Source organism: Protopterus annectens, chromosome 3.part0 (assembly GCF_019279795.1).
Source record: "Protopterus annectens isolate FY-2018-M chromosome 3.part0, PAN1.0, whole genome shotgun sequence".
Taxonomy (NCBI): domain Eukaryota; kingdom Metazoa; phylum Chordata; order Ceratodontiformes; family Protopteridae; genus Protopterus; species Protopterus annectens.
In genome coordinates, this window is record NC_056731.1 from 1,959,113,335 (window position 1) to 1,959,140,587 (window position 27,253).

At 40.8% G+C, this 27,253-nt stretch overlaps 1 protein-coding gene across 1 annotated transcript in view; it reads left to right on the top strand.

Moving 5' to 3' along the window:
• The window catches only part of CCDC13 (coiled-coil domain containing 13), a 977,767-nt gene that overhangs the window by 572,172 nt on the left and 378,342 nt on the right, over positions 1 to 27,253 (top strand). The window contains exon 11 of the mRNA XM_044066042.1: positions 283 to 431. Coding sequence (XP_043921977.1) covers positions 283 to 431 — 149 coding nt within the window. The remainder of the gene's footprint in view (positions 1 to 282; positions 432 to 27,253) is intronic.

Below are 27,253 nucleotides of genomic sequence, written 5' to 3' on the forward strand. Positions count from 1 at the left end.
ATGGCTTGTGTTACCCCTTAATCAAGGTTCATTTCAGCATGTATGTCCATGGATTGCCATCTTTCAACCTCATGTGAAAATGTTTTTGAAAGGGGTGTTGCATAAGAAGTCTCATACGAAACAGGTGGCTTCTCCTTGGGACACAAATAGGGAGATCAAGTAGACTTTGACATCAAAATCTTTGTTTCTGAGTTGTCTGCATATAACATATGGGTTCTATCAGGTGAATAATATTCAAGTTTCTGTCATGAAGAACTAATGAAGTAAATTATTTTCCTACAGCATCATAAAACCAAGCAGACAGACCAATATTCAAATGCTGAAGACATCACAGAGAAATCTAATGTACCAAAATTGGTAAATGCTTCAAATACAGATGTTAAACTTCCTGTTTCAGAAGGAGACCAACAAGGGAGAACAGGTTCTGCAAGGTGAGCACTCAAGGCAAATCTGTAAAAGTATTGTTTTTGCACATCAGTGGTTAGTTATACTTCTAGCCTTATATAAAGCACGCAAAGTGGTATTCTTTAAGTAATGTGTTAGATTTTCTCTTTTTCTTAGTAAAAGTTCTTAAACAAAGTTTACTTTCTTAACTTGACATATATTATACATTGCTTTTTGCTGTTAGATTCACATAAATGTGCATTGTTTTCTTTCACAAAATTTCAGGTTTTTGGTGATGCATTCTTGTACACATGTAGTTAAAGATTCCAGTCTGGATAAAATAGTGATCTGAAGTTGTTAATCTTCTACCAATTCATCACTGATGGGTTTGGTTCCAAGCTCTCGGAACGAGTCGGCCTAATACCAAGCTCGCGTACACCAAAAACTCTCGAGCTAAGCTTCTACCCACAATGCCCTTCTCCCATTTACCTCAGATCTCGTTTTCCACACAGCCATATAGCAGTGTTTCACTTAGCTCTCCAGCTAAGTGTTGTATTTTCTAAAAATTTATTGTATTTTGGAAATTTTTTCTCTTCTAACTTTTTCTACCTTGTTACCTATACCTAGCTCTACCCACGGGTATCTTTCTCTTACCATCGTTGGTAAATGCCTTTCTCTACCCTTGTGGTATTCTTAATACCATTATTGGTATTTCTTCTTCTCTTCTCTTTCTATAACCTTTTGGATTGTTGGATTGTATACGGATATGTCTGAAAAAAAGGGACTTTGGGGTTCAAACATTGCACTTCCTGCAATGGCAAACTCCCCAACAGCAACCTACATGATGATTGTCTATTGTCTGGGGGTTTCCCACTTGTCTGTGAAACCTCCTTGCCAGATTTGTCTCAGTTTCAGTCAGTGGATGCTAAATGAAAGGAAAAATAAACTTATTTTGAAAGGCCTGCTTTCTTCACCTTTTTCAGAGGCCCTTTCTGTGTCAGAGGTCTCAACCCTTCCATCGAAGGACAAGAAATGTCCTCATTCTGATCCCTCTTCAACGGCCGGTGATAAGGTAAGCCTTACAAGCATAAGGCCCAGAAGTCTTCTATGGAGCACAAGATCGCTCCCTCGGCTCCGACCACTTTGGTTCCGAGTTCATCTCCAGTGGCCTCTATGGACATTACTATGACTTCCACATCTGTGCTGCCTTCAGCATCAACTTCTATGGTTCCAAGTGTGGTAACAGCTCCAGCCTTATTGCCTTCTGTAACCTCGGCACTGACCTCACCCCTCTCTGCCCCGAAGTCGGTCCCGACTATCTCTTCGGAGCTGATAATGACTTTCACTCCAGCTATTCCCCTGGGCTCCAAGCCCTTTCTCAGCACTGATAGTGCCCCTTTTGCCTGTCTCAAAGTTGGAATTTTCGGTGCCGACTTTTCTTACACCACGGACCAAGTACTCCCCATCTTTGAACCCATTTTCAAGACAAGCTTATAACCCTTTTTTGGACCGAAATGACTCCCTCTCCGGACTGTTGGTAAGGTCCACCAGGAGTCTATCTGAATTGGATGCGGTGTGTCTGTTTGATCAGCTGTTGACAGCCAGAGGTATTACAAATTTTCCAAAAACCCATCCCACTCTGGGTTTTGGGTCAGTTGCCCCCATGACTCCCACTTATTCTCCTCCCTTGGATCCTTCAGTTCTGAGGCCCATAGTTCTGACGTCCTTGGTGGGAACCCTTTCCCCGGTGCCGACAGTGACTCTCTCTGAGGCTTTGAGGCCCCCCCTTTGGGTTTTGGTTCCTTTGGAACCATCCCGTCCTCAATCTCATGCTTGGGGTGGGTGGAACCCTCGGCTCCCAGTATGGTTCCAGGTTTTTCATCTGTTCTGTCTTCGATCCAGAGGCGACACCCGCCCAGGTTTTGCTTGAGGCTCCATCCCCGGGAGCGGGCCGTACAAAGCAGGGTGTGAACAAGGTTCCAAGATTGTCTTCCTCGGTTCCGGGCTCCCATTCCTCTTCGGGCAGACTGGCTTTCTGGGTGATGGAGAGGGTGCTTGCTTCTGGAAGTGCTCCTCCTACGTCAGACATTCCCTCTGCTCCCTCTGAGCTACAGATGTCACAGGCCACCTCCTCAGAACACCAAGAGCGCAAGCCTCAGGAAACCCCTATACAGGGTAATCTCCCTTCCGAGTCTTCTTCAGATGTTCCCACTGAAGAACCCCCTCGGAAGAGGGCATATAAGAGAAAACACCTGGAGGAGTCCCTCACTGAGGATACGGATTACAGTGATGGGGAAGGGTCCCCATGGTCACCCCCTGATGATGTCTCCCTTGGAGACATCCTGGAAATATTGAAGCAGAGGGATGACTGGAAGCCCTTCAATCCTTCCTCGGAGGAGTCCGTATTCCTGCAGGCTTTCTGCTCTCAGCCCTCTACTTCTTGGGTGACCCCACCTGCTGATGAGTTAGTCCAGCTCATCATGCAGCATGGGTGAAAGAACCCTGATTCCGTTGAGGCCATTCCCCGGAGACCGGGCAAGATACTTTCCCCACCAGAGGAACAGCCCCATTGGTCTAGAGGCTTGCCAGTAGACACTATGGTGGTGGTGGCCACCACAAAAAAGGACCTTGCGGAGGAAAGTCCTACTGTCCACCCACCCAACAGAGAGTCTGGAGTGGTGGACAGATTAGGGAAGTGAGCCTTTGCCTCAGCGACCTTTGCAGTCAGGTCTCTGAATTATTTGGCACATTTTACAAGGCTCCAAAGGGATCTCATTTCTGAACTCTCTGGAACCCACGCAGGTCAAATTTCTGATGGGGCACATGATAAAGTTGCTTCTCAGCTTGCTATCCTAGAGTCAATCTCCAACTCGTCCATGAGGTTGCTATCCCATGCAACCAAAGGGACTGCTAGAGCTGTGAGTGCAAGTATAGTTATGAGACGCCATGCCTGGATGCGCATTTGTGATCTCGCAGACTCCTTCAAGTCTTCCTTCTTGAATGGCCTTGTAGAACTGTCCACTTTTCTCGGTTCCAAAGTTAAGGACACATTAGCCAGGTGCAAGCAAGATGGAAAAAACCTTGTCTGCTGTTGGCCTATGTTTTTCCAAACCTCAGCGCTCTTTCTGCAGGAACCAGAGCAGTGGAAAGATATGGCACAAAAAATCTCAAGACCCTTTCCGCAGTGCACATGGTGAGGATTCCCCCAGAGGCAGAGGGGGTTCCAATAGTGGAAGATGTCCCTTTAGGGGCAGAGGGGGTCTCCGAAACAGGACTCCAAGGATTCTTCCTCCAGATGACCTTATCAGCGCTCCTGAAGCACTGCCCAATTGCTTTCCTCTGGAAGCAGTCGGGGCTCATTTTTCTCTGCACCAAGCTGCCTGGCACTCTATTACTTATGATCAGTGGGTGCAGAGAATAATTTCCAGAAGTTATTACTTCCCTCTAATATCTTACCCAAAACCTCCAAAATGCCTTCCTGATGTTCCACCCAGTCAAAGGGAAGAGGCAGCTTCAGAGATAAGAAAGCTGTGTCAAAACCGAGTCATCCAACAAGTCCCCCCAGACCAATGCGGATCCGTTTTTTTGGTGCCAAAAAAGACCAGGGACTGGAGACCCATTTTGGATCTCAGCCAACTAAACAAGTCAGTGGTTCAAACCAAATTCCGCATGGTCACGATACAGTCCATTTTCCCATTTCTTCGGGAGGGTGTGTGGATGTGCTCGATAGACCTCCAGGATGTGTATTACCACATCAAAATGGACAAGCGCTGCAGCAGTCTCCTTTGCTTCCAGCTGGGAGCCAATCATTATCAATTCAGAGCCCTGCCATTCAGTCTCTCAATGGCCCCCAGAGTGTTCACAAAATGCCTAGCAGTGGTAACAGACTTCAGGGATTCCAGATGTTTCCATATCTAGATGATTGGCTACTCTCTGCCCCCACCAAGTGCCTACTGGTCATGGCCCTGCACTACACTCTAGCACTGGCGGAGTTTCTAGGCATCACAATACACTGGGAAAAATCCAATTTTCATCCTACCCAACAATTGGAATTTATAGGAGCAGTATTCAATATTCAAACAAGCCAGGTCTCTCTCCTACCTCACAGACTTCAGAGGTTAAGATTACAAGTACAAGTGATACTCTGTCGAAGGAAGGTGTCAGCAAGGGAAGTTCTGCAGGCTCTGGGGTCTATGGTGCCAGCCATCCCAATTGTTCCTCTGGCAAGATTGCATATGAGACTGTTACAATGGCTCCTTTTGTTCCAGTGGGTATCCAGTCTTCATCCTCTAAACTCAAAGATCCTCATCACCAAATCCTGCAAGGAAGATCTTCTTTGGTGGATGAGAACAGACAAACATCTTTGGTGCAGCCCCTTCCAGACTCCTCAACCCAACTCCACGGTGACCACGGATGCTTCCCTGATAGGGTGGGGGGTGGGGGGCATTTTCAGGGAAAGACAGTCCAAGGTACATAGTCCAGCTTGGAGGCCAACTTGCATATCAACGTCCTGGAGTTGAGAGCAGTGCTGTTAGCGTTGCAGGCACTTTATCCTCTCCTTCCATCAGGAGCTATTGCAATCCAGTCAGACAATATGTCTGTAGTCTGGTACATAAACAAACAGGGAGGGACCAAATCCTACCCCCTATATTGGGAGGCCATGAGAATTTGGCATTGGGCGATAGCTTCCAACTGCTTTAGGATATCAACACATATCCCAGGGAGCTCCAATGTGATTGCAGACAGGCTGAACAGATGCATCCTCCATCCACATGAGTGGTCTTTCAACCCGAACATGATGACAGAAATTTTCAGCCGTTGGGGCCAGCCTTGCTGCGATCTTTTTGCTTCCCCTTCAAACAAAAAATGCAGCAGCTACTTTGCCCTCTTTCCCCCAGATGAGGAATCACTGAGCGATGCTTTGACTCCCGATTGGCCTGCAGGTCTCCTCTATGCTTATCCTCCAATACCTTTGATACCCCTATTTCTAAAGAAAGCAATTCGGTTGAGATACAAAGTGATCCTCATTGCCCTTTTCTGGCCTCGACAAGTATGGTTCCCCTTCCTCCGGCCTCACCTATTACAACCTCCTTGGATCCTGGACACTTGTCAAGACCTAATATCTCACCCACAAGGGTTGGCTCCCCCAAATCTGCCCACTCTCAAGCTGACAGCTTGGTTTCTCCACTTCCGTTAGTCACCAGGCAGGAAACCCTCTCCTCACCTATCCGCGATATTATTCTGGCCTCCCATAAATCATCCACCAGAAAACTCTACAGAGACAAATGGAAAAGGTTCGCTATCTGGTCTAATAATCAGATGCTAGACCCTTTTTCAGCTCCTACAGCTGCTATACTTCAGTACCTTTCCGAGTTGTTTGATGATGGGGCATCAGCTTCTACTACTTGAGTCCATTTAGCAGCTATCTCCAATTTTCATAATGGCTTAGATGGCATTCTTCTTATCTCCAACTGCCTTTGCAAGACTTTTCTCAAGGGAGTTTTCCATAGCAGACCCCCTATCAGGCAACCTGTAGAGACATGGAATCTCTCTCTGATACTACAGTCTCTCTCTCTCTACCCCCTTTTGAGCCTGCTACAATATGTGATCTTAAATTCATGTCATGGGAATTTCCGATTTTGGTAGCGGTCACATCAGCCAGATGGATATCTGAGTTACAAGCCTTATGCATCAAGAGCCCGTATCTAATCTTCCATAAAGACAGAGTATCTCTTCGTACTAATCCATCCTTTCTCCCTGAAGTAGCATCTGACTTCTCTATTAACCAGTCCATTGAATTCCCTGTGTTTTTTCCAAGTTATTCCAACAAGGGAGAATACTGTCTACATTCATTGGACATACATAGACAACTACGTTTCTACTTAGACAGGAATAAGTCTTTCTGCAAGTCGGATCAACTTTTCATCTCCTTTTCTGGTCCAAGAATGGGATGTGCTGTATCAAAAGTTACTTATCAAAATGGCTCATAGATTGTATTACCTTTTCATACTCCCTAGCGAATGAATCTCAACATGTTCATATCAAAGCTCACTCAACGAGAGCCATCACAACTTCAGTTGCTTTTCACTCCAGGGCTTCCATGGATGACATATGCGCACCAGCCATTTGGGCTAAACCTCATACTTTCATCAAACATTACAAATTGGATTTGGTCTCGAGGGGATGGTTCTCAGGAATGTTCTTCCATAAGGGCCACCCAGGTTCTCCAAGTAGCTTGGGATTCTGTCCCATCAGTGATGAATAGGAAGAAGATTAAAACTTCAGATAAAGAAGTTATGTCTTACCATAACGTTCCATCTGAGTTGTTGATCTTCTTCCAGTTATTACACCCTCCCACTGACCCCCTCCAAAGGTTCCTGGTGGATCTTCTGGGTCCTTGTGGGGTTTCAGGGTTTCTGTGCAGAGATGGCCTCTGTCTTTCTGTTTTCTTCTATATGTTAGATGCAAACTCTATCTGAGGTAACTGGGAGAAGGGCATTGTGGGTAGCAGCTTAGCTCAAGAGATTTTGGTGTACGCGAGCTTGGTATTAGCCTGACTCAGTTCCGAGGGCTCGGAACCGAACACATCAGTGATGACTGGAAGAAGATCAACAACTCAGATGGAACGTTATGGTAAGACATAACTTCTTTTTTCCTTTTCATTTTTCTGATGCCAGTTTGGGGATGACTACTGCATTAATGCCTGCTAAGATAGAAGATTTGATATGTTTTACTATAATATGACTTGGGATGAAACATTCAAGACAGGAAGGAGTGAATCTAAACCAAGCTTCCAACCCTAGTAGGTATTATTAATATTGTTGTCTTTCGGCTTTTCCCGGTTAGGGGTCGCCACAGCGGAACTCAGGTCTGCTAATGATTGGCAGTAGATTTTCATGAACACCGATATGCCAGCTCGACGTTCAACCTTCAATGAAGGCACACCCATTTACGCATGTCTTTCGAATGCCCACCCAACCACGGGGAGAACATGCAGACTCCACACAGAAGGCACTCCCCGCAGTCCAGCCGAGAATCGAACGGGAGAACCTCTTTCTGTGAGGCAACAATGCTACCACTGCACCACCGCGGATGTAGTAGGTATTAATAATACCATGCCTAAATAGTTCAGGTATGTTTTATCAGTCCCTATTTGATTAGGACTCAATTTGTCAATTTCAGCTTCTCAGGTCAACCCAACAAAAAGAAATTAAAGTAAGCATTTTTGCAGGGGGGGGGGGACTTGCACAACTGCTTACCCCATGAGGGAGGCTTTGACCCTGCATCCTCAAACTTAAATTCACTGACTATATGTTTGCACAACAATATTGAACAGCAGTCCTGACAGTGATTTTCTATTGTAAAATCCACTTGCCCTATATGTGAATCAACAGTGATTTTTGCTGGTGAAGTTTGCTCACAAGTTTCAAATCAACAAGTTAAAACTGAACTGAAACCTCATCCAATGAGTAATCTTTGACTATTAGGTTAGCCTATCTAAACTCTTTAAACTGTGCATTTTCTTTTTTTTTTCCAGAGCCTTTCAAATACTGAGCATGAGCATTTGCTCAAGTTTTACTGTTGATAAGGCATGGAACATATTTTAAATAATAGTTGTAGGTAAATTTGTCAGATTTATATTTAATAACCTTTAGAAGTCTGGCTAAGAGCAGTAAAGTGTAGAAATTAATACATTAGTTTGTTGTGCTGAACTCTGTTTTCTGTCCTGTTGAACATGTAAAAAAAAAAAAAAACATATTAGCTACCGTAAATATTCACAAAGAGAAAAATGTTTTGCAGCAGTGAGATAATTTCATCTATGGTGCATCACTGTATCTGAACCGTTACCATCCTTCTAAGGATGAAAAGATGCTTGCTTAATATTAGCCACTTTCCCTCCTTTATTGTAAGGACTGTGCCTCTTGCCCTAATTTTTTTAAACCTCGCAAATGTGTACTGCATGTTCCCCTGCAGGAATTTTCTCATACCTGGGCATATTCAGCTGCTAGATGATAATTTTAACATAATCTGCAAATGGCGTGGCATGATATTGCTTGTTTGTTTTGATATTATATTTTATGCTTAATTTTTGAATATTTAAAATTAAACTGATTTTAGGTTTCTTCAGCATAAGAATAAGTAGAACTCAACTTGTGAAAATTGATATGACAGTTTAGAGAATAATAGTTCAAGTAATCAAGAGCTTTGTTCTAGCTGTGATGGTACTGCCAGTAGTGGACAGGATGTGTGACTCTGCAAGCTGCAAGAGGAGTCTTTCCAGGTTATTGACATAGGCTTCAATACACTGCTCCACCATCTCCCCCAATACTTCTGCCAGCTGCCAGTGGGAGGAAAGTCTATCAGCTTTCTCCTAAGAAGTCACTGGGAATTGGCCCTTGGTGGTGGTGGTGCAGGTGTTATAGGCAGTGTGTTTCTGTATGGGGAGAGGGGACAGGGTGCAGATGCTGGCCCTGCCATTGCAGCTGTTGTTCAGAAATGCAAAACAAAAAGAGAGATATATAAGAACAAGTAAAATAAAAAAGAAAGGATAGTAACAATGAGGGATATGAGAAACAGGCAGACTTTCATGAAATGCATTATGAATTGAACATATAAATTAAATTTTACATCTATAACTACACCATCAATAACTTTGCAAAACCCAGGTGAGAAGCACAACTGGATAATTCAATGAAAATTCTATGCTATGTGTTAGCTAAGTATACTAAAGAGATAAAATATTGTAGTTTGTAGTACCTGCACTGCCTAGATTGTCTGGTGTACTCTAGCTACAATACCTATGAAGTGTTACAACTGTGTATCAGGTCTCAAGTTCCTCCTGAGATGAAAATTCAAGACACCAAGCCAATGAATTGTGTTAGCACTTCATTCCTATATTCACAAAACAGAACTTCATCAGACAACCCAACACACTTATGCAATGCAGAAACAAGACAGGATGAATGCCCTTTTTAGACCCAGTCAGGACTGTCAGAATTTTAAAAAGTTATTTTTCTGTGTCCTGGAAAAGGTGAAGAAACAAGAAAGAGGGGGAAATTGGTGGAATTATTTAGAATAAAGGGAAACACATTGGCAGGTTTTATTAAATGCAATGTGTTTCCCTGGGATAAATGACAGGATATCTATCAGTAGTTTACTGAATTTGAGAGCAGAAATAGTTTAAGTACATCAATCCAAGTAATTATAGGGTTGCAGGGGTACAGGTAGGAAAAGGTTTAGGAATGACATACACACACAAAAAAGTGTTCGTATTTTAATGTATTTTATTGTTTGTATTAAGTATGTACATTTTATGACAAAATGTAAGTTCTTTTCGAGTGAATTCAAAAGGAAAGAAAAGAATGATTTTTTAATTTTCTAATTTTCAATATTTTAATTGGTGTATCTATGTATTATAATCATATAAAAACAGGAAGTGAGCAAGCTAGGGTTGTCTGATGAAGTTCCATTTTGTGAATAAAGGAATAAAAGCGTCAACACAATTGATTGGCTTGGTGTCTTGAATTTTCATCCTAGGAGGAACTTGTGGCTTTTGTTTGTTATTTAGTGTACGATATGGAGTGTTTCTACTTTAGTGAACTTTTCAACACAAGGTACCTGCGTAGGGAAAATCAAGACACTTATTTTATTTATTTTTTGTGCTTTTTCCTTCCCTAAGTTTTCCTGCAGCAGATTTTGAATGGAGACGGAAAACACTGGGAGAGAAGTGAGTTTAAACAATGAAGAAGATGTGAGTTTAATCCAATTAATTGCTTTACTCACACAAATAAATGTTAAAGTTGACCGGGCTTGTTCCAACAACAGGGACCAGGTCAACACAAGAGGCAATAATACCACTAATAAAAGGAATGGAGTTATTTTGAATGAAGAAAGGAATGGTGCTGGGATGTCCTATTCAGGGGGCGTTGATTGGAGGAGTAAATATGATTGGTAACCAAGACGAGAACAGAGGGTAGCGATTGGTTACAGGTAGTTTTCCATCTAACGTGAACAGAGATTTCCTTTCTTGGTTAAACAAGGAACTGGTATCAATGGGGAATTTTTATGGAGGACAAACAAACACAAACGAAGACCCATTGGTGACTTTCAAACAGAAAACATACAGACTAGAAAAAATATTGAAAAAATACAGGGTTCTACAAATGGACAATGAGTTTTTTGAAGATTGCATTAGACTACAACAAGTTGCCAAGGGACTTTGTATTTGCAAATTCCCCAACAACATCCAGAATGGTTCCTTATTGCACCAGGAATATCTGGAGTTGTTTGATCTTACCGGCTTGGACTTTATGTGACTACTGATTAGAGACAACCAGTGAACAATGTCAGCACTAAAAGAAGATATTTTAGTGCTCCAGAAGGAAATTATTACACATAAAAGCTATTAAAGTAACAAGGGTATATACAGGAGTATATCCCAATGAATTGAACAACATGAAGCTAATATAAAGAAAAGAAAAGAGAAAAAAATTAAAGCGTGATCAGGAGGAGTATGAGCAGAAGAGGGCATATCCATTACCGAGAAACAACGTTCAACAAATGGTATCGTTCGTGGAAACAGACGAAGTAATGAAAAAGCCAGTATCCAATGATTGTGAAGAAGACAGTGATGTTTTCCAGGAACCTGTGGAATGTGCAGAGCAGGATTTTCAAAATGGGCCAAGGACATCGGCCAGATTAAAGAACAAAAAAGGTTCCTAGACACCCAATAACAAAGGTCAGAATTACAAAAGGAATCAACAACAGGAAGGAGGTCAAACGAGGGGGAGGAGGAACCCGCCACCATATCACCAGTAGTAAGACAAGTTGAACGAGACTTTTTAAATATTTCATGTATGAATGTTAACTGTTTCACTACTGAATCTTTTAGTGTACAATCTGATTGTCTTACCACTGAACTGTCTTTGAAAAATGATAGTAGTGGGTTATATTTTAACAATGAAAAACAAATGGATGAAAATGATAGTGAACTGAATTTTTTTTCCAGTGATCTTTTCAACAACTCACTGTATATAATTGATATGATGAGAAAAGACGTGCAAAATATTATTTCAGAAAATGATGGATATTTTGCTGAAGTGAGCACTACTAATATTGTTGAAATTAATGAGGGTGTGAACAATAACAAAGGGGTAAAAGACACTAACAGTATATGTAGTGAGGTCAAAGGGCTTAAAATATACAACTGTAGTGGGATAACCTTGGAAGATAGCCATGGTGAACTGTTTTCAAAGGGTTTTACCTTTATTCCTAAAAAACAGAATAATATGGTTAATACAATTTTAGATTTCAAGTTATTTGCAAGATCTATAAATTTAAAGTTGTTGTTGGAAAAAGAGAATGGGAATGAAGGTAATAGGGAAAGGTTAACTAGGAAATGTACCTATAACCCTCCACTTTTACCACCAGTGGCCATATTTGAAAGATTAAATGAAACAGAGTTTAGAAGTTTACATGGCAATAGATTCAAACGGGCCTGTAATAATCTTACTGAAGAAGAACACAAAGCACTTCTAGAATTAACAAAGAATCAGAATATAAGAATTGAGGCCAGATAAAGGAGGAGGGGTTGTTATTATGGATCAGAATGATTATACAGTAAGAATGCTGATGTATTTGAACAACAGCGCCTATTTTACAACAGCCTCCCTCAATGAGATAAATATTTTCAACACCAGACTAGATATGATGCTTTAGAAGCTCTACCAGGAATTTACTTTAAGTGATGCTGAGAAAAAGTATTTGAAAGTGACAAATCCCTTGATTTTTTCTTTTTTGGATCCCTAAAACTCATAAATCGGTAGAAAACCCACCAATTAGACCCATAGTGGCAGGAAGGGGGAGTAAAAAATGCATGGCAAGCATAGAGTTCAAGGAGGATATATTCTTTTTGCGTATAGATGTCAAAGATTTGTTTTTGACCATCCCCCATGAGGAAGGGATCAAGATGTTCCAGGAAGCATTAAAGGGAGGTACTAGATTATCTAAGGACACCATTTATATAATGGGAATGCTTAAGGAACTAGTGCTTAAAAATAACTTTGCATGGTTCCAGGGTGAGTACTTCAAGCAGACTAGGGGAGTAGTGATGGGTGCTGCGGTAGCACCCATGTTTGCCAATATAATACTTTGGCAATGGGAGATTAAATTTGTCTTGAACTCCAGGTATAAAAATAATATTTATCAATATTTTAGATTCCTGGATGACATTCTTGTGTTATGGGAAGGTAGAAGGGAAGAGATAGAGGAGTTCCTGGAATACATCAACTCCACCACTGATTTTTTTTTAAGGTGAAGTGTGATGCTGTGAACTGTTTTGATGTCCACATTTATAAGAACAAGGATGAGGGTTGTTACGAGTCATCTGTTTACAGGAAACCCACATACTCCAACAGTTTCTTACACTTTGGTAGTGATCACCCTTTTTGGCAAAAAAAGGAATTTAGTCAAAGGGCAGTTGATCATATTATCCAGGTTAATTACAAAAGAACAGAGATTTTTGGAAGAACTAAACATTTTAAAAGAGATGTTCAAGTTGAGGGGCTATCCCACTAGTTTGTTAGAAAGACAGAAACAATATGTAGTTAATAGGAAAAATTAATTTTATCCTCCATTATCGATGAACCCGGAAAGTGTGATGGGTGACAAGAACACAAAATATGAGTCTGCATGTTGTGTCCTGACATGCGACCAAGATTCCCCAGAAATTCAGAAAATAGTTGAGAAGAATTGGAAGTATGTTTTTGGGGTATATGGGCTGACTGAAAAGTCAGACACCAAAAATAGTGTTTAGAAGGGGGACAAACATTAAGAACATGTTTGAGAGAAACAAAATGAAAGGTAGAATACCCATGAGGAAAATGAATAAATGCAATGGTTGTAGGGAATGTAGATTCATTTATGAAACTAAAAATGTTGTTATTGAAGGGTACAAGACAGTTATTCCAATACAAGGGAATTACAATTGTAACAGTAAAGGATTAATCTATGTGGCCCTATGCCAGACATGGCCTGCCTTCTATATAGGTAAGACAGTTAATCAATTAAGGAAGAGAATTTACCAACACATTTATGCAATATGGAAACAAGACAGGACAAATGCCCTTTTTAGACCCAGTCAGGACTGTCAGAATTTTAAAAAGTTCCTTTTCTGTGTCCTGGAAAAAGTGAAGAAACAAGAAAGAGAGGGAAATTGGTTGAATTATTTAGAATACAGGGAAACACATTGGCAGGTTTTATTAAATGCAACATGTTTCCGTGGGATAAATGACAGGAGATCTATCAGTAGTTGACTGAAACTGAGAGCAGAAATAGTTTAAGTACGTCAATCTAAGTAATTATAGGATTGAAGGGGTACAGGTTGGAAAAGGTTTAGGAATGCATACACATAAAAAAAGTGTTGTTCGCATTTTAATGTATTTTATTGTTTGAATTAAATATGAACATTTTATGACAAAATGTAAGTTTTTTTTAGAGTGAATTCAAAAGGAAAGAAAGGAATGATTTTTTAATTTTCTAATTTTCTATATTTTAATTGGTGTATCTATGTATTGTAATCATATAAAAACAGGAAGTGAGCAAGCTAGGGTTTTCTGATGAAGTTCTGTTTTGTGAATAAAGGAATGAAAGAGCTAACACAATTCACTGGCTTGGTGTCTTGAATTTTCATCTCAGGAGGAACTTGTGGCTTTTGTTTGTTATTTAGTGTACAATACGGAGTGTGTTTCTACTTTAGTGTATATCAGGTCTGTATATTTAATTTATTTATTTTATTTTATTTTTTTTTACACTTTGTTGACCTGGTTTGTCCAACACCATCAGCCTCTTTATAGGGAAGGTCTAGGATGGTATTCATACTAACTAGAGGAATTTGGGTAGATCACTGGGGAACTTCCCCTACTCGTCATTGTTGTGAGTGGGACACATTTTACAGGAGAACTTCCTGTTTCCATTCCAGGTGCAGCAGCAGCCTCTAGAAACAGGGAAAGAAATGGAGAGAGTAGGAGATGGTGGAATGATGAAAGAAATGGGGGAGAAAGCAAATATTGAGACTGGAGAATCTGTGCAGGATTCTGAGGAGATGTTTCAAAGACATCCGTTTGATGGAGATGAGTCAGCAGATGATGGATGTATAATTACATCCCTCCAGTCAGAAGGGTTACAGGATGATTTATCTAAAGAAATGGTGGATCTGATGTCCTTTTCATTCTTCCTTAATGAATGGGTTATGAATCCAATCTTCAGATCTGACTCAGCTGCATACTTCATATTTTGGATCCAACTCTCAACCTTTTCCCTCTACCCATAATGCCCTAGTCCATTCCCAATACCTTAGATCTTTTTTGCCATCATTGTGCTCAGTTGTATGGTCATTCTCTTGAGTGTTTTGGTCATGTTTTATACTGTTTTTCATAAGTGAAAGTTACCTTTCTTATCTTAAATTCCAGCCTTTTTTTTACTACAACCTCCCTTTTAGTTTCCATTTTTTTATTGTTACCATAGTTGGTAATTTACTTTTCTACATTCTTTCTGTCCTTTGTACTCTCTGTTTTCCATTGCTGGTAAATTTTCCTTCTAAAATATTTCTTTAAAAAAATGTCTTATTTTTTTTATATTGTTATCTATCACCCTTTTCTTCAACTGTCATGGCTGCCAAGCCGACAGGTTTTAAAAAATGCACTTCTTGTGGACAGAAAATCCCTAGCTCAGATGCCCACAAGGAGTGGATATATTGTCTTGGAGCAGCTCATCTTGACACTAACTGCACAATATGTGCTGCTTTTAATACAAAGTTGTCAGCTGATAGACGCAGCAAATTTATACTGAAGAGTCTACTTTAGGGTTATCACCTGTCCCACATTGCGAGGGACAGTCCCTTTTTGGGCAGTTGTGTCCTGCAAAAAAATTGAAAAAATGGCAAATGTCCTGAGATTTTAGGACAAAAATATTTCCTATATTTTATGTAATAGTTGCATAAAACAGTTATTCTGTATCTAAACACCTACATGTTATAAGAAACAGAATAAGCAACTAAAATGCTACAAGAATAAGCCTTTATTTAGGCAAAAAAATGAAGTGCTGTCCTTTGTACCAGCTGTGGGTATGTTTCGCCTTGCAAAATCTGATGTTTGCACCAAAAACCCCCAGTAAAACCTCTAAAACTCCTTTGGAGCATAGAAAGCGCTCTCTGCCAAAGTTCTCCAGGACCTCTTTTAAACCACTTCAGAAAGTTTCAAAAATATTGGATCTAATGTCCTCATATCCAAAAGTATATACTCCAGATCCAAAATCTTAGGATCCTAAAGCTTCTGATCATTATTTCAGCAAACCCCACAGCCCAGGTTTCGGATCCCAAGCCTTCAGATGCAAAACCTAGTACATCTTATATTCCAAGAGCTCACTCCCCAGAGTTCATTTCGGATTCGGTCTCCCCTAGGCTCCATTCCTCTTTATGCAAACTCCCAAACAGCACTCTAGGCCCCAGTCTACCACATCGTGCAGGTAATTCAGAAGTCTTTCCAAAGTAGATATGGATAAGATAATGTGAAAGTTTCTCAGAGCTCAGATCCAGGCACCATCCCCCATTGGATCCATGAGTATTCGAGCCATTACTCACACAGTATTATCTCCTTCTCTGACTGTCTTTTGGTTTTGGAGCCACAAAATCCAACAGCTCTGAGAGTTCTGGAGTTAGATCCAAATAGAATTACTTCCTCAACTCCAACAGCATCCCTGACCAGTTCTTATATTCCTTTGGATCAGAACAGGTCCCAGAGCTGAAGGGTTGGCATCAGATCTGTGGGGCCAGAATCTACTCTGATGTTATTGTATTCATCACTTCCCTTTGGATCCTTGGCACTCAACAGCTCATGTCTGATTCCCTCCTTCAGGCATAGATCCAGTTGGAGTTGTGATCTATCTGTACTGGAAATCTCAGCTCCAGTGTAGATGGTCACATCTTCTCTGGGTCCATCTGCCTTTGAGGTTGTGGATAGGGCTTTTTCTCTAGAGATCAGGTCTGTCATCCCATGGATCCACCTCCTATTTCCTTTTTGGTTCTGAGATCAGAGTCCATCAGACCTGTTACACAGGGACATCCAGTTCCATGTAGCTTCCAGTCAGCCCCAATAGAGGAACTCCCACTCTCTTCTGATAGCTCCCCTGAACATCCTGCTGAAGATATCTATCAGACGAGGATGTGCAAGAGGAGGCACAGAGATTTTCAGTTGGAATCTTTCATCAAAGATACTGATTTTGAGGAAGGAGAAGGGTCCCCCAGATCACCACTTGATGATGTCTCCTTTGGGGACATATTAGAGATCCTTAGACAAAAGGGTGGTTGGTTCCCTAATAATCCTTCTTCAGAGGAGTCAGTATTTTTGGAGGATTTTGGTTCTGGCCCATCTACATCTTGGGTGACCCCCAAATGGATGAGCTCATTGATCTAGTATCTCACTGGGCATGGAAAGAACAGAATTCTGTTCAGCCTATACCATAACAACCTGACAAATTCCTAGCTCCTCCTAAAGATAAGCCTCGCTGGAGCACAGAAGTCCCAGTAGATGCTATGGTGGTGGCAGCAGCCACTAAAAAAGAGTTAGCAGAACAGTACTCATCCAAATAGAGAGTCTAGTGCACTGGACAAATTCAGAAACTGAATATTTGCCTCAGTGACATTTGCCTTGAGATCCCTTAACTATTTGGCACAATTTACAGAGCTGCAGAGAGATTTGACCAAAGAACTGTCATTTTTTTTCTCTGCGTCCATGTTTTCAAAGGATTTCAAAAGATCATCTCCTCGCTGGTCACTCTTTTATCAATTTCCAATTCATCCATGAGATTGATCTCTCATATAGCTGAAGGCACCTTAAGGGAAGCCGGTTTAGGCATTACCATAAGGAGACATGCATGGATGTGGTTATGTGACTTTAAAGAGCCTTTCAGGGCATCTTTCATCAACACTCCCTTTCATGGAACATCTTTATTTGGTCTGTCTGTGAAAGAAATGCTTACCAACAGTGAACAAGAAGGAAAGACCTTGTCTGCTGTGGGAATCAAGTTTCCTACCCCTCAACAAACGTTCTCTAGAAATCAGAGAGGTGGTAAGAAAATGTGTTTTTTCAAATATCAAGGACCTTTCCATGATCCATGCTAAGACAATGCCTTCAGAGGCATATGAAGCAGTTCTAATGGTAAATGCCACCCTAAAGGCAGAGGAGGCCCCAAAATCAGGGTGTCTGTGATTCTTTTCTGGATAACCCTATCAGCACACCTAAAGTGCTGCCCAACTACCCATCTCTGGAGGCAGTCAGGGGATGATTGTCCTTCCACCCAGATGTTTGGGCTACCATATCAAAATATACCTGGGTATTAAAAATAGTATCCAGAGGTTACTTCATACCAGTTTCTCAACTCCCAATCTACAAAAGAAAGAAGATTCCCGATGTTCCACCCAGTCAGAGGAAGGCAGTAGCCCAAGAAATTCAAAAGCTATTAGACAAAAGAGTCATCCAGGAGGTCCTACCAGATGAAACAGGATTCAGAGCTAGACTGTGAACTTGAGACCAGCTTTGGATCTAAGCAAACTGAACTAGTATGTGAAAAAGTTAAAGTTCTGAATGGTCATGGTTCAGTCCATGCTGCCATTTCTGAGCAAGGATGATTGTATGTGCTTTGTAAATCTTCGGGATGTGTACTATCATATCAAAATAAACAGGCACTCCCAAAGACATTTATGCTTTTGGCTGGGAGCTAATCACTACCAATCCAAAGCCCTGCCCATTGAACTCACAACAGGACTCCAGGGTGTGCACCCAAATGTGTAACAGTGGTGGCAGCTCACGTGAGACTAAAAGGATTCCAAGTGGTTCCATGCCTAGACAAGTGGCTCCTCACCTCCCCCTGTATGCATCTCCTTCAACAATCCATGTACTATTTGCTCCAGATTTGTCACTCACTGGTAATAACAGTCACTTATGCCAAGTCAAATCTGACACCAGTACAGAGCCTGGAGTTTATTGGTGCACATCTTAACATGACAATGCAAACTGCATCTTTATCAACTCATTGCATAGACACTCTCAGATTCATCAAATTCTATCCCATCCATCTCCTGCAGGCAGATTCATTCTTCATGAGCTGGGGTCTATGGCAGCAGCAATAGTACTACTTCCTTTACCACGTTACTATATGCATGCTCTTCAATGGACTGTTGCTATTCATTGATAACCCGTATCTTTTCCAGTCAAGCTTACACCAATTTGTAAATCCTACATTCAGTGGTGAATCTAGTTGGATGACATTTATCTATGTCGACCCTGTGTTTTACAGCCCCCAATGGTCATGGTGACTATGGACATCTCCCAACTGTGGTAGTGGGGGCATTACTTGGGAAGGATGGTCCAAGGCATTTGATCCCTGTAAGAGACCAATTCACATATCAATGTCTTAGAGATGAGAGCAGTCCTATTAGTGCAGGCATTTCAAGATACTCTTCCTGTAGGAACTATTGTGATTCAGACCGGCAGCATGTCTCTAGTCCGGTACATCAACAAACAAGGGGAACCCAGTCTTGCTCTCTCTCTGCTGAGAGGCTGTGAGAGAGTGGCGATGGGTAATCACCATCCACTTTCTGGTTGCAATGCACATTCCATAGAAAACCACTGTACTAGTGGAGAAACTCAGCAGGTCTGTTCTGATGCCTCACAACTGGTCCCTCAAACAACCAGTGGCAGAGAAAACTTTCCTTCATTGGCACCAACCTTGCTGCGACCTCTTTGTTCCCCCACAGCAAGTGCAGTAGGCATCTTGCCTTGATCCCCCTTCAGGGGGAGTTACCAAAAGATGCTCTATTCCATGTTTGGCCATCTGGTCTACGTTACACTTATCCCCCATTTCACTTTATCCCCAAATTCATACAGAAAGCAATCCAGTTGTAGAGCTCAGTCATCCTCATTGCCCTCTACTGGCCTTGGCAGGTGTGGTTCCCCTTCCTTTGGTCTCATCTTCACTGTCCTCCCTGGATACTCGACCCAACTCCAATTCTTCTCTCATACCCCTCAGGTATGAGTCACCCAATATCTCAGTCATCAAACTAACCGCATGGTTTCTCCAGGTCCAATAATAGCCAGATAGTTCAGGCTTTCTTCCTCTGTACATTCCATTTTATTATTCTCATAAAAAGATTCCACTGAGAAGTTTTACAAGAGCAAATGGAAAAGATTTTCCTTTTGGGCATTGAAAGATAATGTTGACCATTTTGCTGCCCTGTTCTCTGCTGTTGTTGATTTTCCGGCTGCTCTTTTCAATGAAAGAGCTAGTTTTCTACAATTAAATTACATCTGGCAGCCATTTTAAATGTTCATACAGGAGGTAAAAAATATTTTTGGCTTCTTCCAAGTTATGTAAAGCTTTTCTGAAAGGCACTTTTCTCCTTAGATCCACCCAACTAGGGATCCTTCACCTCCCTTGGATCTAACGGCAGTACTATTGGGTCTGACATAAAAACTCTTTGAACCTTCAGCAAAGAATGATTTAAAATTCCTGCTATGGAAAACAGCCTTTTTAGTAGCTATCACTTCTGCTAAAAGAATTTCTGAACTCCAGGCTTTTTCATCAAAGATTCCCTCCATTATTTTCCAGGATAAATTTATGAAAAACCCTTTATTTTTACCTAAAGTTGCTTCTGAATCTAATATTAACCAATCTAAGAACAAGTAATCACCGTGGTATCCCTGAAGTCTCAAACAACCCACTAAACAAGTATAGTGGGTCCAAAAACAAAACAGTCTAAGAAACTTCACTGTGTGGATGATTTTCAATGCATATATATCTAGTTAATCACTGTATATTAAGTACACAGACAAGCGATCCAAATAAAACAAAAATAACAGAGTAATAGTTTAAGTAGGGCAGGATCAGCTCGAATGTCACACTGATTGGGGAAGGGATGTGAATTTAACATGTATACCAATAACACTTTGTTTTACAGCACAATAAAGCACTCCCTTGCCTGACAAAAAGTATATATATCGTTAGAAAGCTTGTGAAGAAACTATTACTCTGTTATTTTTGTTTTACTTGGATTGCTTGTCTGTGTACTTAATAAAGTATTTTCAACTGGAAACAGACTGCCTACCCTGCTTGAATTACTTTCAAATACTTAATAATTCTGTACAATATTTCATATTATATATTTTTATTATTTTTATTGACTTAGGACAAGTTTAACTTCGCTACTTTTACTACCATTACATGGTCTAATTAATATACAGTGATTAACTAGATATATATATGCATTGGAAATCTTCCACACAGTGAAGTTTCTTACACTGTTTTGTTAATATTAACCAATCCATTCATTTACCATTTTTCTTTCCAAATTTTTCAAACAGAGGAGAATACATGTTACATCTCCTAGATGTACACAGACAATTAAGTTTTTATCTACACAAACTGAAACAAATTAGAAAATCGATCAGATATTTGTAACCTCATCAAATTGACTATTTTTCCATTTTCTAAAATTACATTGGCTAAATGGATTACTGGTTGCATTTCTTGGACCTATTCTCAACAAGGCATTTGTCTACCAAGACTGCCTAAAGCTCACTCAACTAGATCTATGGCTACTTCATCTGCTTTTTAGTCAAAAACTTCTATTGATATTTGTGCAGCAGCCACATGGTCCAATGCTCATACCTTTGTTACTCATTACAAATTGAATCTAATATCCAGAAGCAGAGCTGCTTTTGGCTCAGTGGTTCTACACAATATCCTTCCATGAGGGCCCCCAAGATTAACGTAGGTGGGGACTCTGTCCCATTCATTGAGGAAGAATGAAAAGGACAACATCATATTTAAAAGTTATGTACTCACCATAACTAGGCATTTGTGTTGTTCAGTTTAATTCTTCCTCAACCCCCCATCCATCCCTCATTCTGTAATCTTCTGGAGGAACAATTTGGATTTTTTTATTGGAACTTAATAGTTCTGGGTTTGAGCCCTGTTCTTTGAGCTATCCCTTTCTTTAGCTAATTATTTGGAATTTTATAGCAACAAACTCAATCTGAGGTATTGGGAATGGACTACTGAATTATGCATACAGGGAGGAGCTTGAGAGTTGCATACAAAGTCTGAAGTATGCGGCCAAGTCAGATCTGAAGATTGGAGCTGTAACCCATTCATTGAGGAAGAAAGAAAATGGACAACCCAGATGCCTAGTTATGGTAAGTACATAACATTTAATTCAAAGTAAGCTAGAAAATGAAGAAGATGTTTCCTGAGGGGACATTATGGAGAAAGTACAAAAGGTGGAAGCAGAGACAATCCTGAAAAATAGTGGTGAGATGGAAAAGAAAACATATGCAGAGAAAGTAAAAGAAGGAAAAAGCTGAGAAGCAGAAAAGAAGGGAGAAGAAAATGAAAAACAGACGTATGTGGTAAGGATTCAAAGGGAAGAAGACAAAGAAATAGGTATGAAGTGTGAGACAATTTAATGGCTCATTTGGGTGTAAAAGCACGTGAGGTATGAGCATTTATTCCTAATAACAAAGAGACTTTTTGTAACATTATATTTGGGACTGTTTTTTTTTCATGGAAAATATTCTTGGAGACTATGAAAAAAAGAAAGACTGTAACCCATGGAAACTTTATGTGGTAAAAAACATTTAACAGGGAAACAAAAAAAGGGAAATTTGTGTACAATTTCGAACAGAGGTTAAAAGAGAGACTTTGAAAGAGCATTTGAAAACTTTATGTAAAGAAGTACTGGACATTGCAAATGATTATGACAAAAGGGGTTTATGGACTGGTGGCTGGGGTTGTAATACTGTGTTAAAAATTGAAAGAGGAAAATATTATACATATACCCAACATGATAAATGTGGAGGGAATAGGAGTGTTGTAAAATGCTGGGGACAATCCAAAACATGTTTCGTGTGTGTGTGTGTGTGTGTGTGTGTGTGTGTGTGTGTGTGTGTGTGTGTGTGTGTGTGTGTGTGCATACGTACGTGTATGTGTGTGCGCATGTGCATGTTTGTGTGCATTTTTGTAAAACGACATTTGATAAGTAACTGTGATGAAAGAAAATTTTATATTTTTGGGGAAATGGGACATGATGCAAAAATGTGAATTGAAATGTTATAAATGTAGCAAAATTGGGCATTGATGGATAGACTGCAAAAATGAAATGAGTAAGGAAAAAGAAAGAGAAAAAAATGAACAAAGAAGAAATTTTAGAAGTAGTAAAAATAGAACCAAAATTAGATGAGAAAAAAATGTTAAAAGGACACAGAAGAATGTTTTGAAATAAGGGATGAAGAAAATATATACTGGGAGGTAGTAAAAGAAAAAAATAATAATTTATTTTATATATATATATATATAGAGAGAGAGAGAGAGAGAGAGATTACAATGAGTGAAATGTCTGTGTTTGATATAAAATTTTGGAAATAAAGATATAAGTAGAATTCAATGGGAAAAAAATAGAATAAATAAAACAAACCTGCATTGTATGAAGAACATTTAAATTATCATTCTGGCTTATTTGATAAATTGAGTACTGATGGGAAAATATTACACTTAGCAAGTGTATTTATGTTGCCAACAGTATTTGAAAAGGAATTATTGCAGATATTTTTTCATATATATGGGATTCTACATTAAACCCAGTAAATAAAGGAGTTTTGTATGTAAATAAAGAGGAAAGAGGTTTAGGGTTAATTAATCCAGTGGTATATGCTGCTTCCTTAAATATATATGAAGTGTTAAAGTTGATACTTGAAAAAGATGAGAGATTAGTACTATTTTTAAATATAAGTAAAATAAATTTAGGGGTATGGTAAACAGAGGAGAAGAGAAAAGGAGTGTATAAATGAAGAAATAAAATGTTACCAAGAAAATATTTTTGTTGAAAATAAAAATCAATAATATAGAAAAAGTTAAAAAAGTATGGTATGAGAAACTAATGATAAAATATTACTATGTAAAACCATGGAAAAATCTATCAGATGAAAAAAATTAAAGCTCTAAAAATAAGAAGCAAATGTTGTAATTGTAGAATGTGAACGGCCAAAGTATTGAGTATGTGACAATCTGCATGCATTAAGATGGACTTTGTACTGTGAACTCTGAGTAAACTGTGAATAGTGAAAAGTACTGAAAAACAAGATCCTGCTTGAAAGCAGGAAATGTGCCTTATATGGAAGTGCATCCAATTTTCTTTTTCTGCCTAGAGATGTAGTAATGTGAACTGCTTTAAGCCTACGGGTAAACCATTGATTGGTTAATTGTCTTTTGTACTAATTTAATTGGTCTAGTTTATATTTTTGTACTGTCAGCAGTATTACCAGCATATAAGCTTATGCATTCCTTTGTTCGGGGAGTCTCCCTGGTATTTTCCATGAGGCTCCCACACGTGTGTAATAAATACCACTGAAAGAGAGGAAGAATTGTCTTGTCTTCGTTTAAGCTAAAATGCTAAATGCAACATAATCATAAAGTAGAATGCCAATATTTTTTGTTCAGACTGGTAATAGATAAATTGCAAGTAAAAGGAAATATGCCATTTAAGAAGAAACATAATAGAATATGTTTTACTTTGTGAAAAGAAGAAACTACAGAACTTGTTTTTGAAATGTAAAACACTAGGAAAATTATAGGGAAAACTATAAAGAATAGTTTTCAAACATATAAAAGAAGTGGATAAAATAAACATGGATATGATTAAATATGGATATTATAAGATTAGAAGTAAATATGTTAAAAAAATAGATGGAAAATTATGTTATATGGGTTGCATGAAAGAATGAATTAAATTATGTTTAATGGTAAAGTAAAATCAGATGGTAGTTTTTGAAAAATGAGCGGGGTCTAATATGGATAAAAGTTAGTAAGATTGTAAAGAAATTATGAATATGTGTAAACAGATTTGGACATTTGTAAATACTTGTAAATGTATAAATGTTTTGTAAATAAGAGTTCTTCTTTTATATAAATAAAGGACCCCTACTCTTTTTGATGAGTGCAGTAGGATCTTTTACATCTATCTGAGCTATCAACAAATCAGGCAAATAGGGCTTTGGTTTAATGTCTCATCTGAAGGAGATCATACTCAAGAGTGCAGCACCCCTCTTATGCTGCACTGCAGTGCCAGTATTGGAAAATTAATCCAACTTCCAGGTATGGGAAAGGAACTCACAACTTTTTGCACCAGTTGTTATTCTACTGTGATTGCAATGTCTCAATGGCTTTTGATGTATATCATGTAATGTGTCTCTGTGGTATGTGCAAAGGCATAAATGGAGCTGGTGACATCATACATTACCTAAATAAAACACCATACTGTTTAAACAAAATGCAGCTAATAATGACACAAAATGAAACATTTGATGTAATGTGATCCTATCTCGCCTACATTCTCTACAGATGGGTTCGGAGCCGATCCTCGGCTCCGACTCGGCCGTTATACAATAGAACGCAGTCTCTTATTGGCTGAGTCACCTCATATCCCAGGATGCACCACCACTACTTCCCCAGATCTCGTTTGCCGCTTTCCAGCATAGACGTGGTCTCGGACTTGGCTGAGCTAAGTACCTCTAGTCAGAAACTTTTTCTGAAAAATTTTTCTATAAAACTCGCCTAAAAGCTGTTTTAACGGCTAGTGTTGTTGTGTGATTGATTTTGGTCCCCTTTTTGTGGAAGATTGTGTGTATTTGTTGGTGAAAGGTTCCGTTTTAGTTAGAGGGGCCTAGCCCTACCTTAGGCGTTTAAATTAGAGCCTAGGTTGTCGGTGTTAACTGTTTTTTGTCCTGTAATTGGTGTTAATTTTTTCTTTAAAACCATGTCTAAAGAGCATAGACCTTCCGGTTTTAAAAAATGTGTTAAGTGTGGTTATAAAATGTCTATAACGGATGATCATTCCTTATGTGTATATTGTTTAGGTCCCAAACATCTCCAGGAGTCCTGTAGCGTTTGCCACGCTTTTTCCTCTCGAGTCCTCCAAGAGAGGAAAAACAAATTGATCTTAAAAGGGCTCATTGCCCCTTCTTTTGAGGAAGCCTTATCTTCCTCTTCTTCTCCTTCTGGGAAGAAGAAAAAATCTTCGGCTCCGACCAGTCCATTGGATCCGATAGCAAAAAAGTCTCGGCAGGCTTCTCTGTCGGCTCCACGGACTTCGGAGCCAAGGGCGGAACAGTCTGCCTCGATGTCTCCAGCCTCGACTCCTCTGGCTTTGGAGTCGAGAGCTCGGGCATCGAGAGGCGTGTCACCTTCATCGGCTCCACTCCCTTGGAGCCGATGGGGTTGCCCGCTCAGACACTTCCGCCGGGCGAAGTCCACATCGGCTCCAAGGGAGATTGCAATAGTAGTGGAACCTCCCTCGGCGCCGATACGCCTCGAGCCATTACGGAGCCGGTCTCCCAGTCTTTCGGAGCCGGCGGAGAAGTCGACTCGGACCCGGTCGGTCTCTTCTCGTTCTTCGAGGATGTCCGATTCGGACATAGACAGGGTGCTTCAGAAGCTTTTCCAGTCACCAGTCTTTGCAAAATTGATCTCGGCTCCTGCCCAGTTGGCTCTGGAGCCGATCTCCCATCCTTCTACTTCCATTCCTCCTCCGACAGCCTTGGCGCCGTTGGAGTCGGTGTTGGTGGATCCGGTCGAAGTTATCGAGTTGGTTCCGACTCTAACTTCAACCCCGTCCCTCGGGTTGGGGTTCGGTACGCGGACCTCCTCTGTCGGCCCCGGGGGGATGCTTCGGATCCGATCCTTTCGGTTCCGAGCCTCCCTCTAGGTGCGTCGGCTGCGGGGGCTCCGGTTACTGTTGTGGCCTCAGGGACGGGACCTTCCCAGGATTCTGGGGGTCCGGCCTTTGTTGCCATGAGAAGTGCTTTAGCCAAATCCTCTGTGGCCACTTCGACCTTTCCACCACCACCTTTCTTGGGCATGGAGACTGGCGCTTCTGGAATCCCCCTGTCTTGTGACAGCGGAGCCCCTGGGCCTGAGGTTACCCCCATTGGGGGTTCCCTTCTTCCTGGAGGTTCCTCCGAAACCCTTTCGGAGGAACTGCCCAGGAAGAGACAGTGTAAGAGGAAACACGTCGACTCCCCTGACGAGTCCCTCACATCAGATACCGACCTCGACGATGCGGAGGGGTCCCCAAAGTCGTCTTCGGAAGATGTCTCCTTTGCGGACATTCTGGAAATCCTTAAACAACGAGGCGAATGGCAGTCCAAACCCCTTCCACTGAGGAGTCAGTTTTCCTCAAGGCCTTCGGGGCTCAGCCCTCCACCTCCTGGGTGTCTCCGCCCTTCGATGAGCTTCTGGATTTGATCCCTCGAAGGGCGTGGGAACACCCGGATTCTGTGGAACCGGTGCCAGCTTGTCCCAATAAGTTTCTCTCGGCACCCCCGGACAAGGATTTTTTATCTAAAGGTGTGGCTGTAGATGCTATGGTGGTGGCATCTGCCACCCAACAAGATGTGGCAGAGGCTTCGACGTCCATCCATCCCCTAATAAAGAGTCTAGGAGCATGGATCGATGCGGCAAGCGTGCCCTTTCTTCAGCGACCTTTACATTAAGGTCTCTGAATTATCTGGCACACTTCACCAGACTACAGAGGGATCTGATCAAGAAGCTGTCGGATGCCCTCTCGGGTAACTTACCTGTACAGTTAACACAGACGGTTAACTCTCAGTTGGCTACCCTATCCTCATTATCTAACTCGTCCATGAGGCTCATTTCCTATGCGGCCGAAGGAGCGAGTAAGCGGCTGGGACAGGTGTTGCTCTCACGGAGACAAGCCTGGCTACGCCTGTGTCATTTGCAGAGGCCTTTAAGTCTTCCTTTGCCG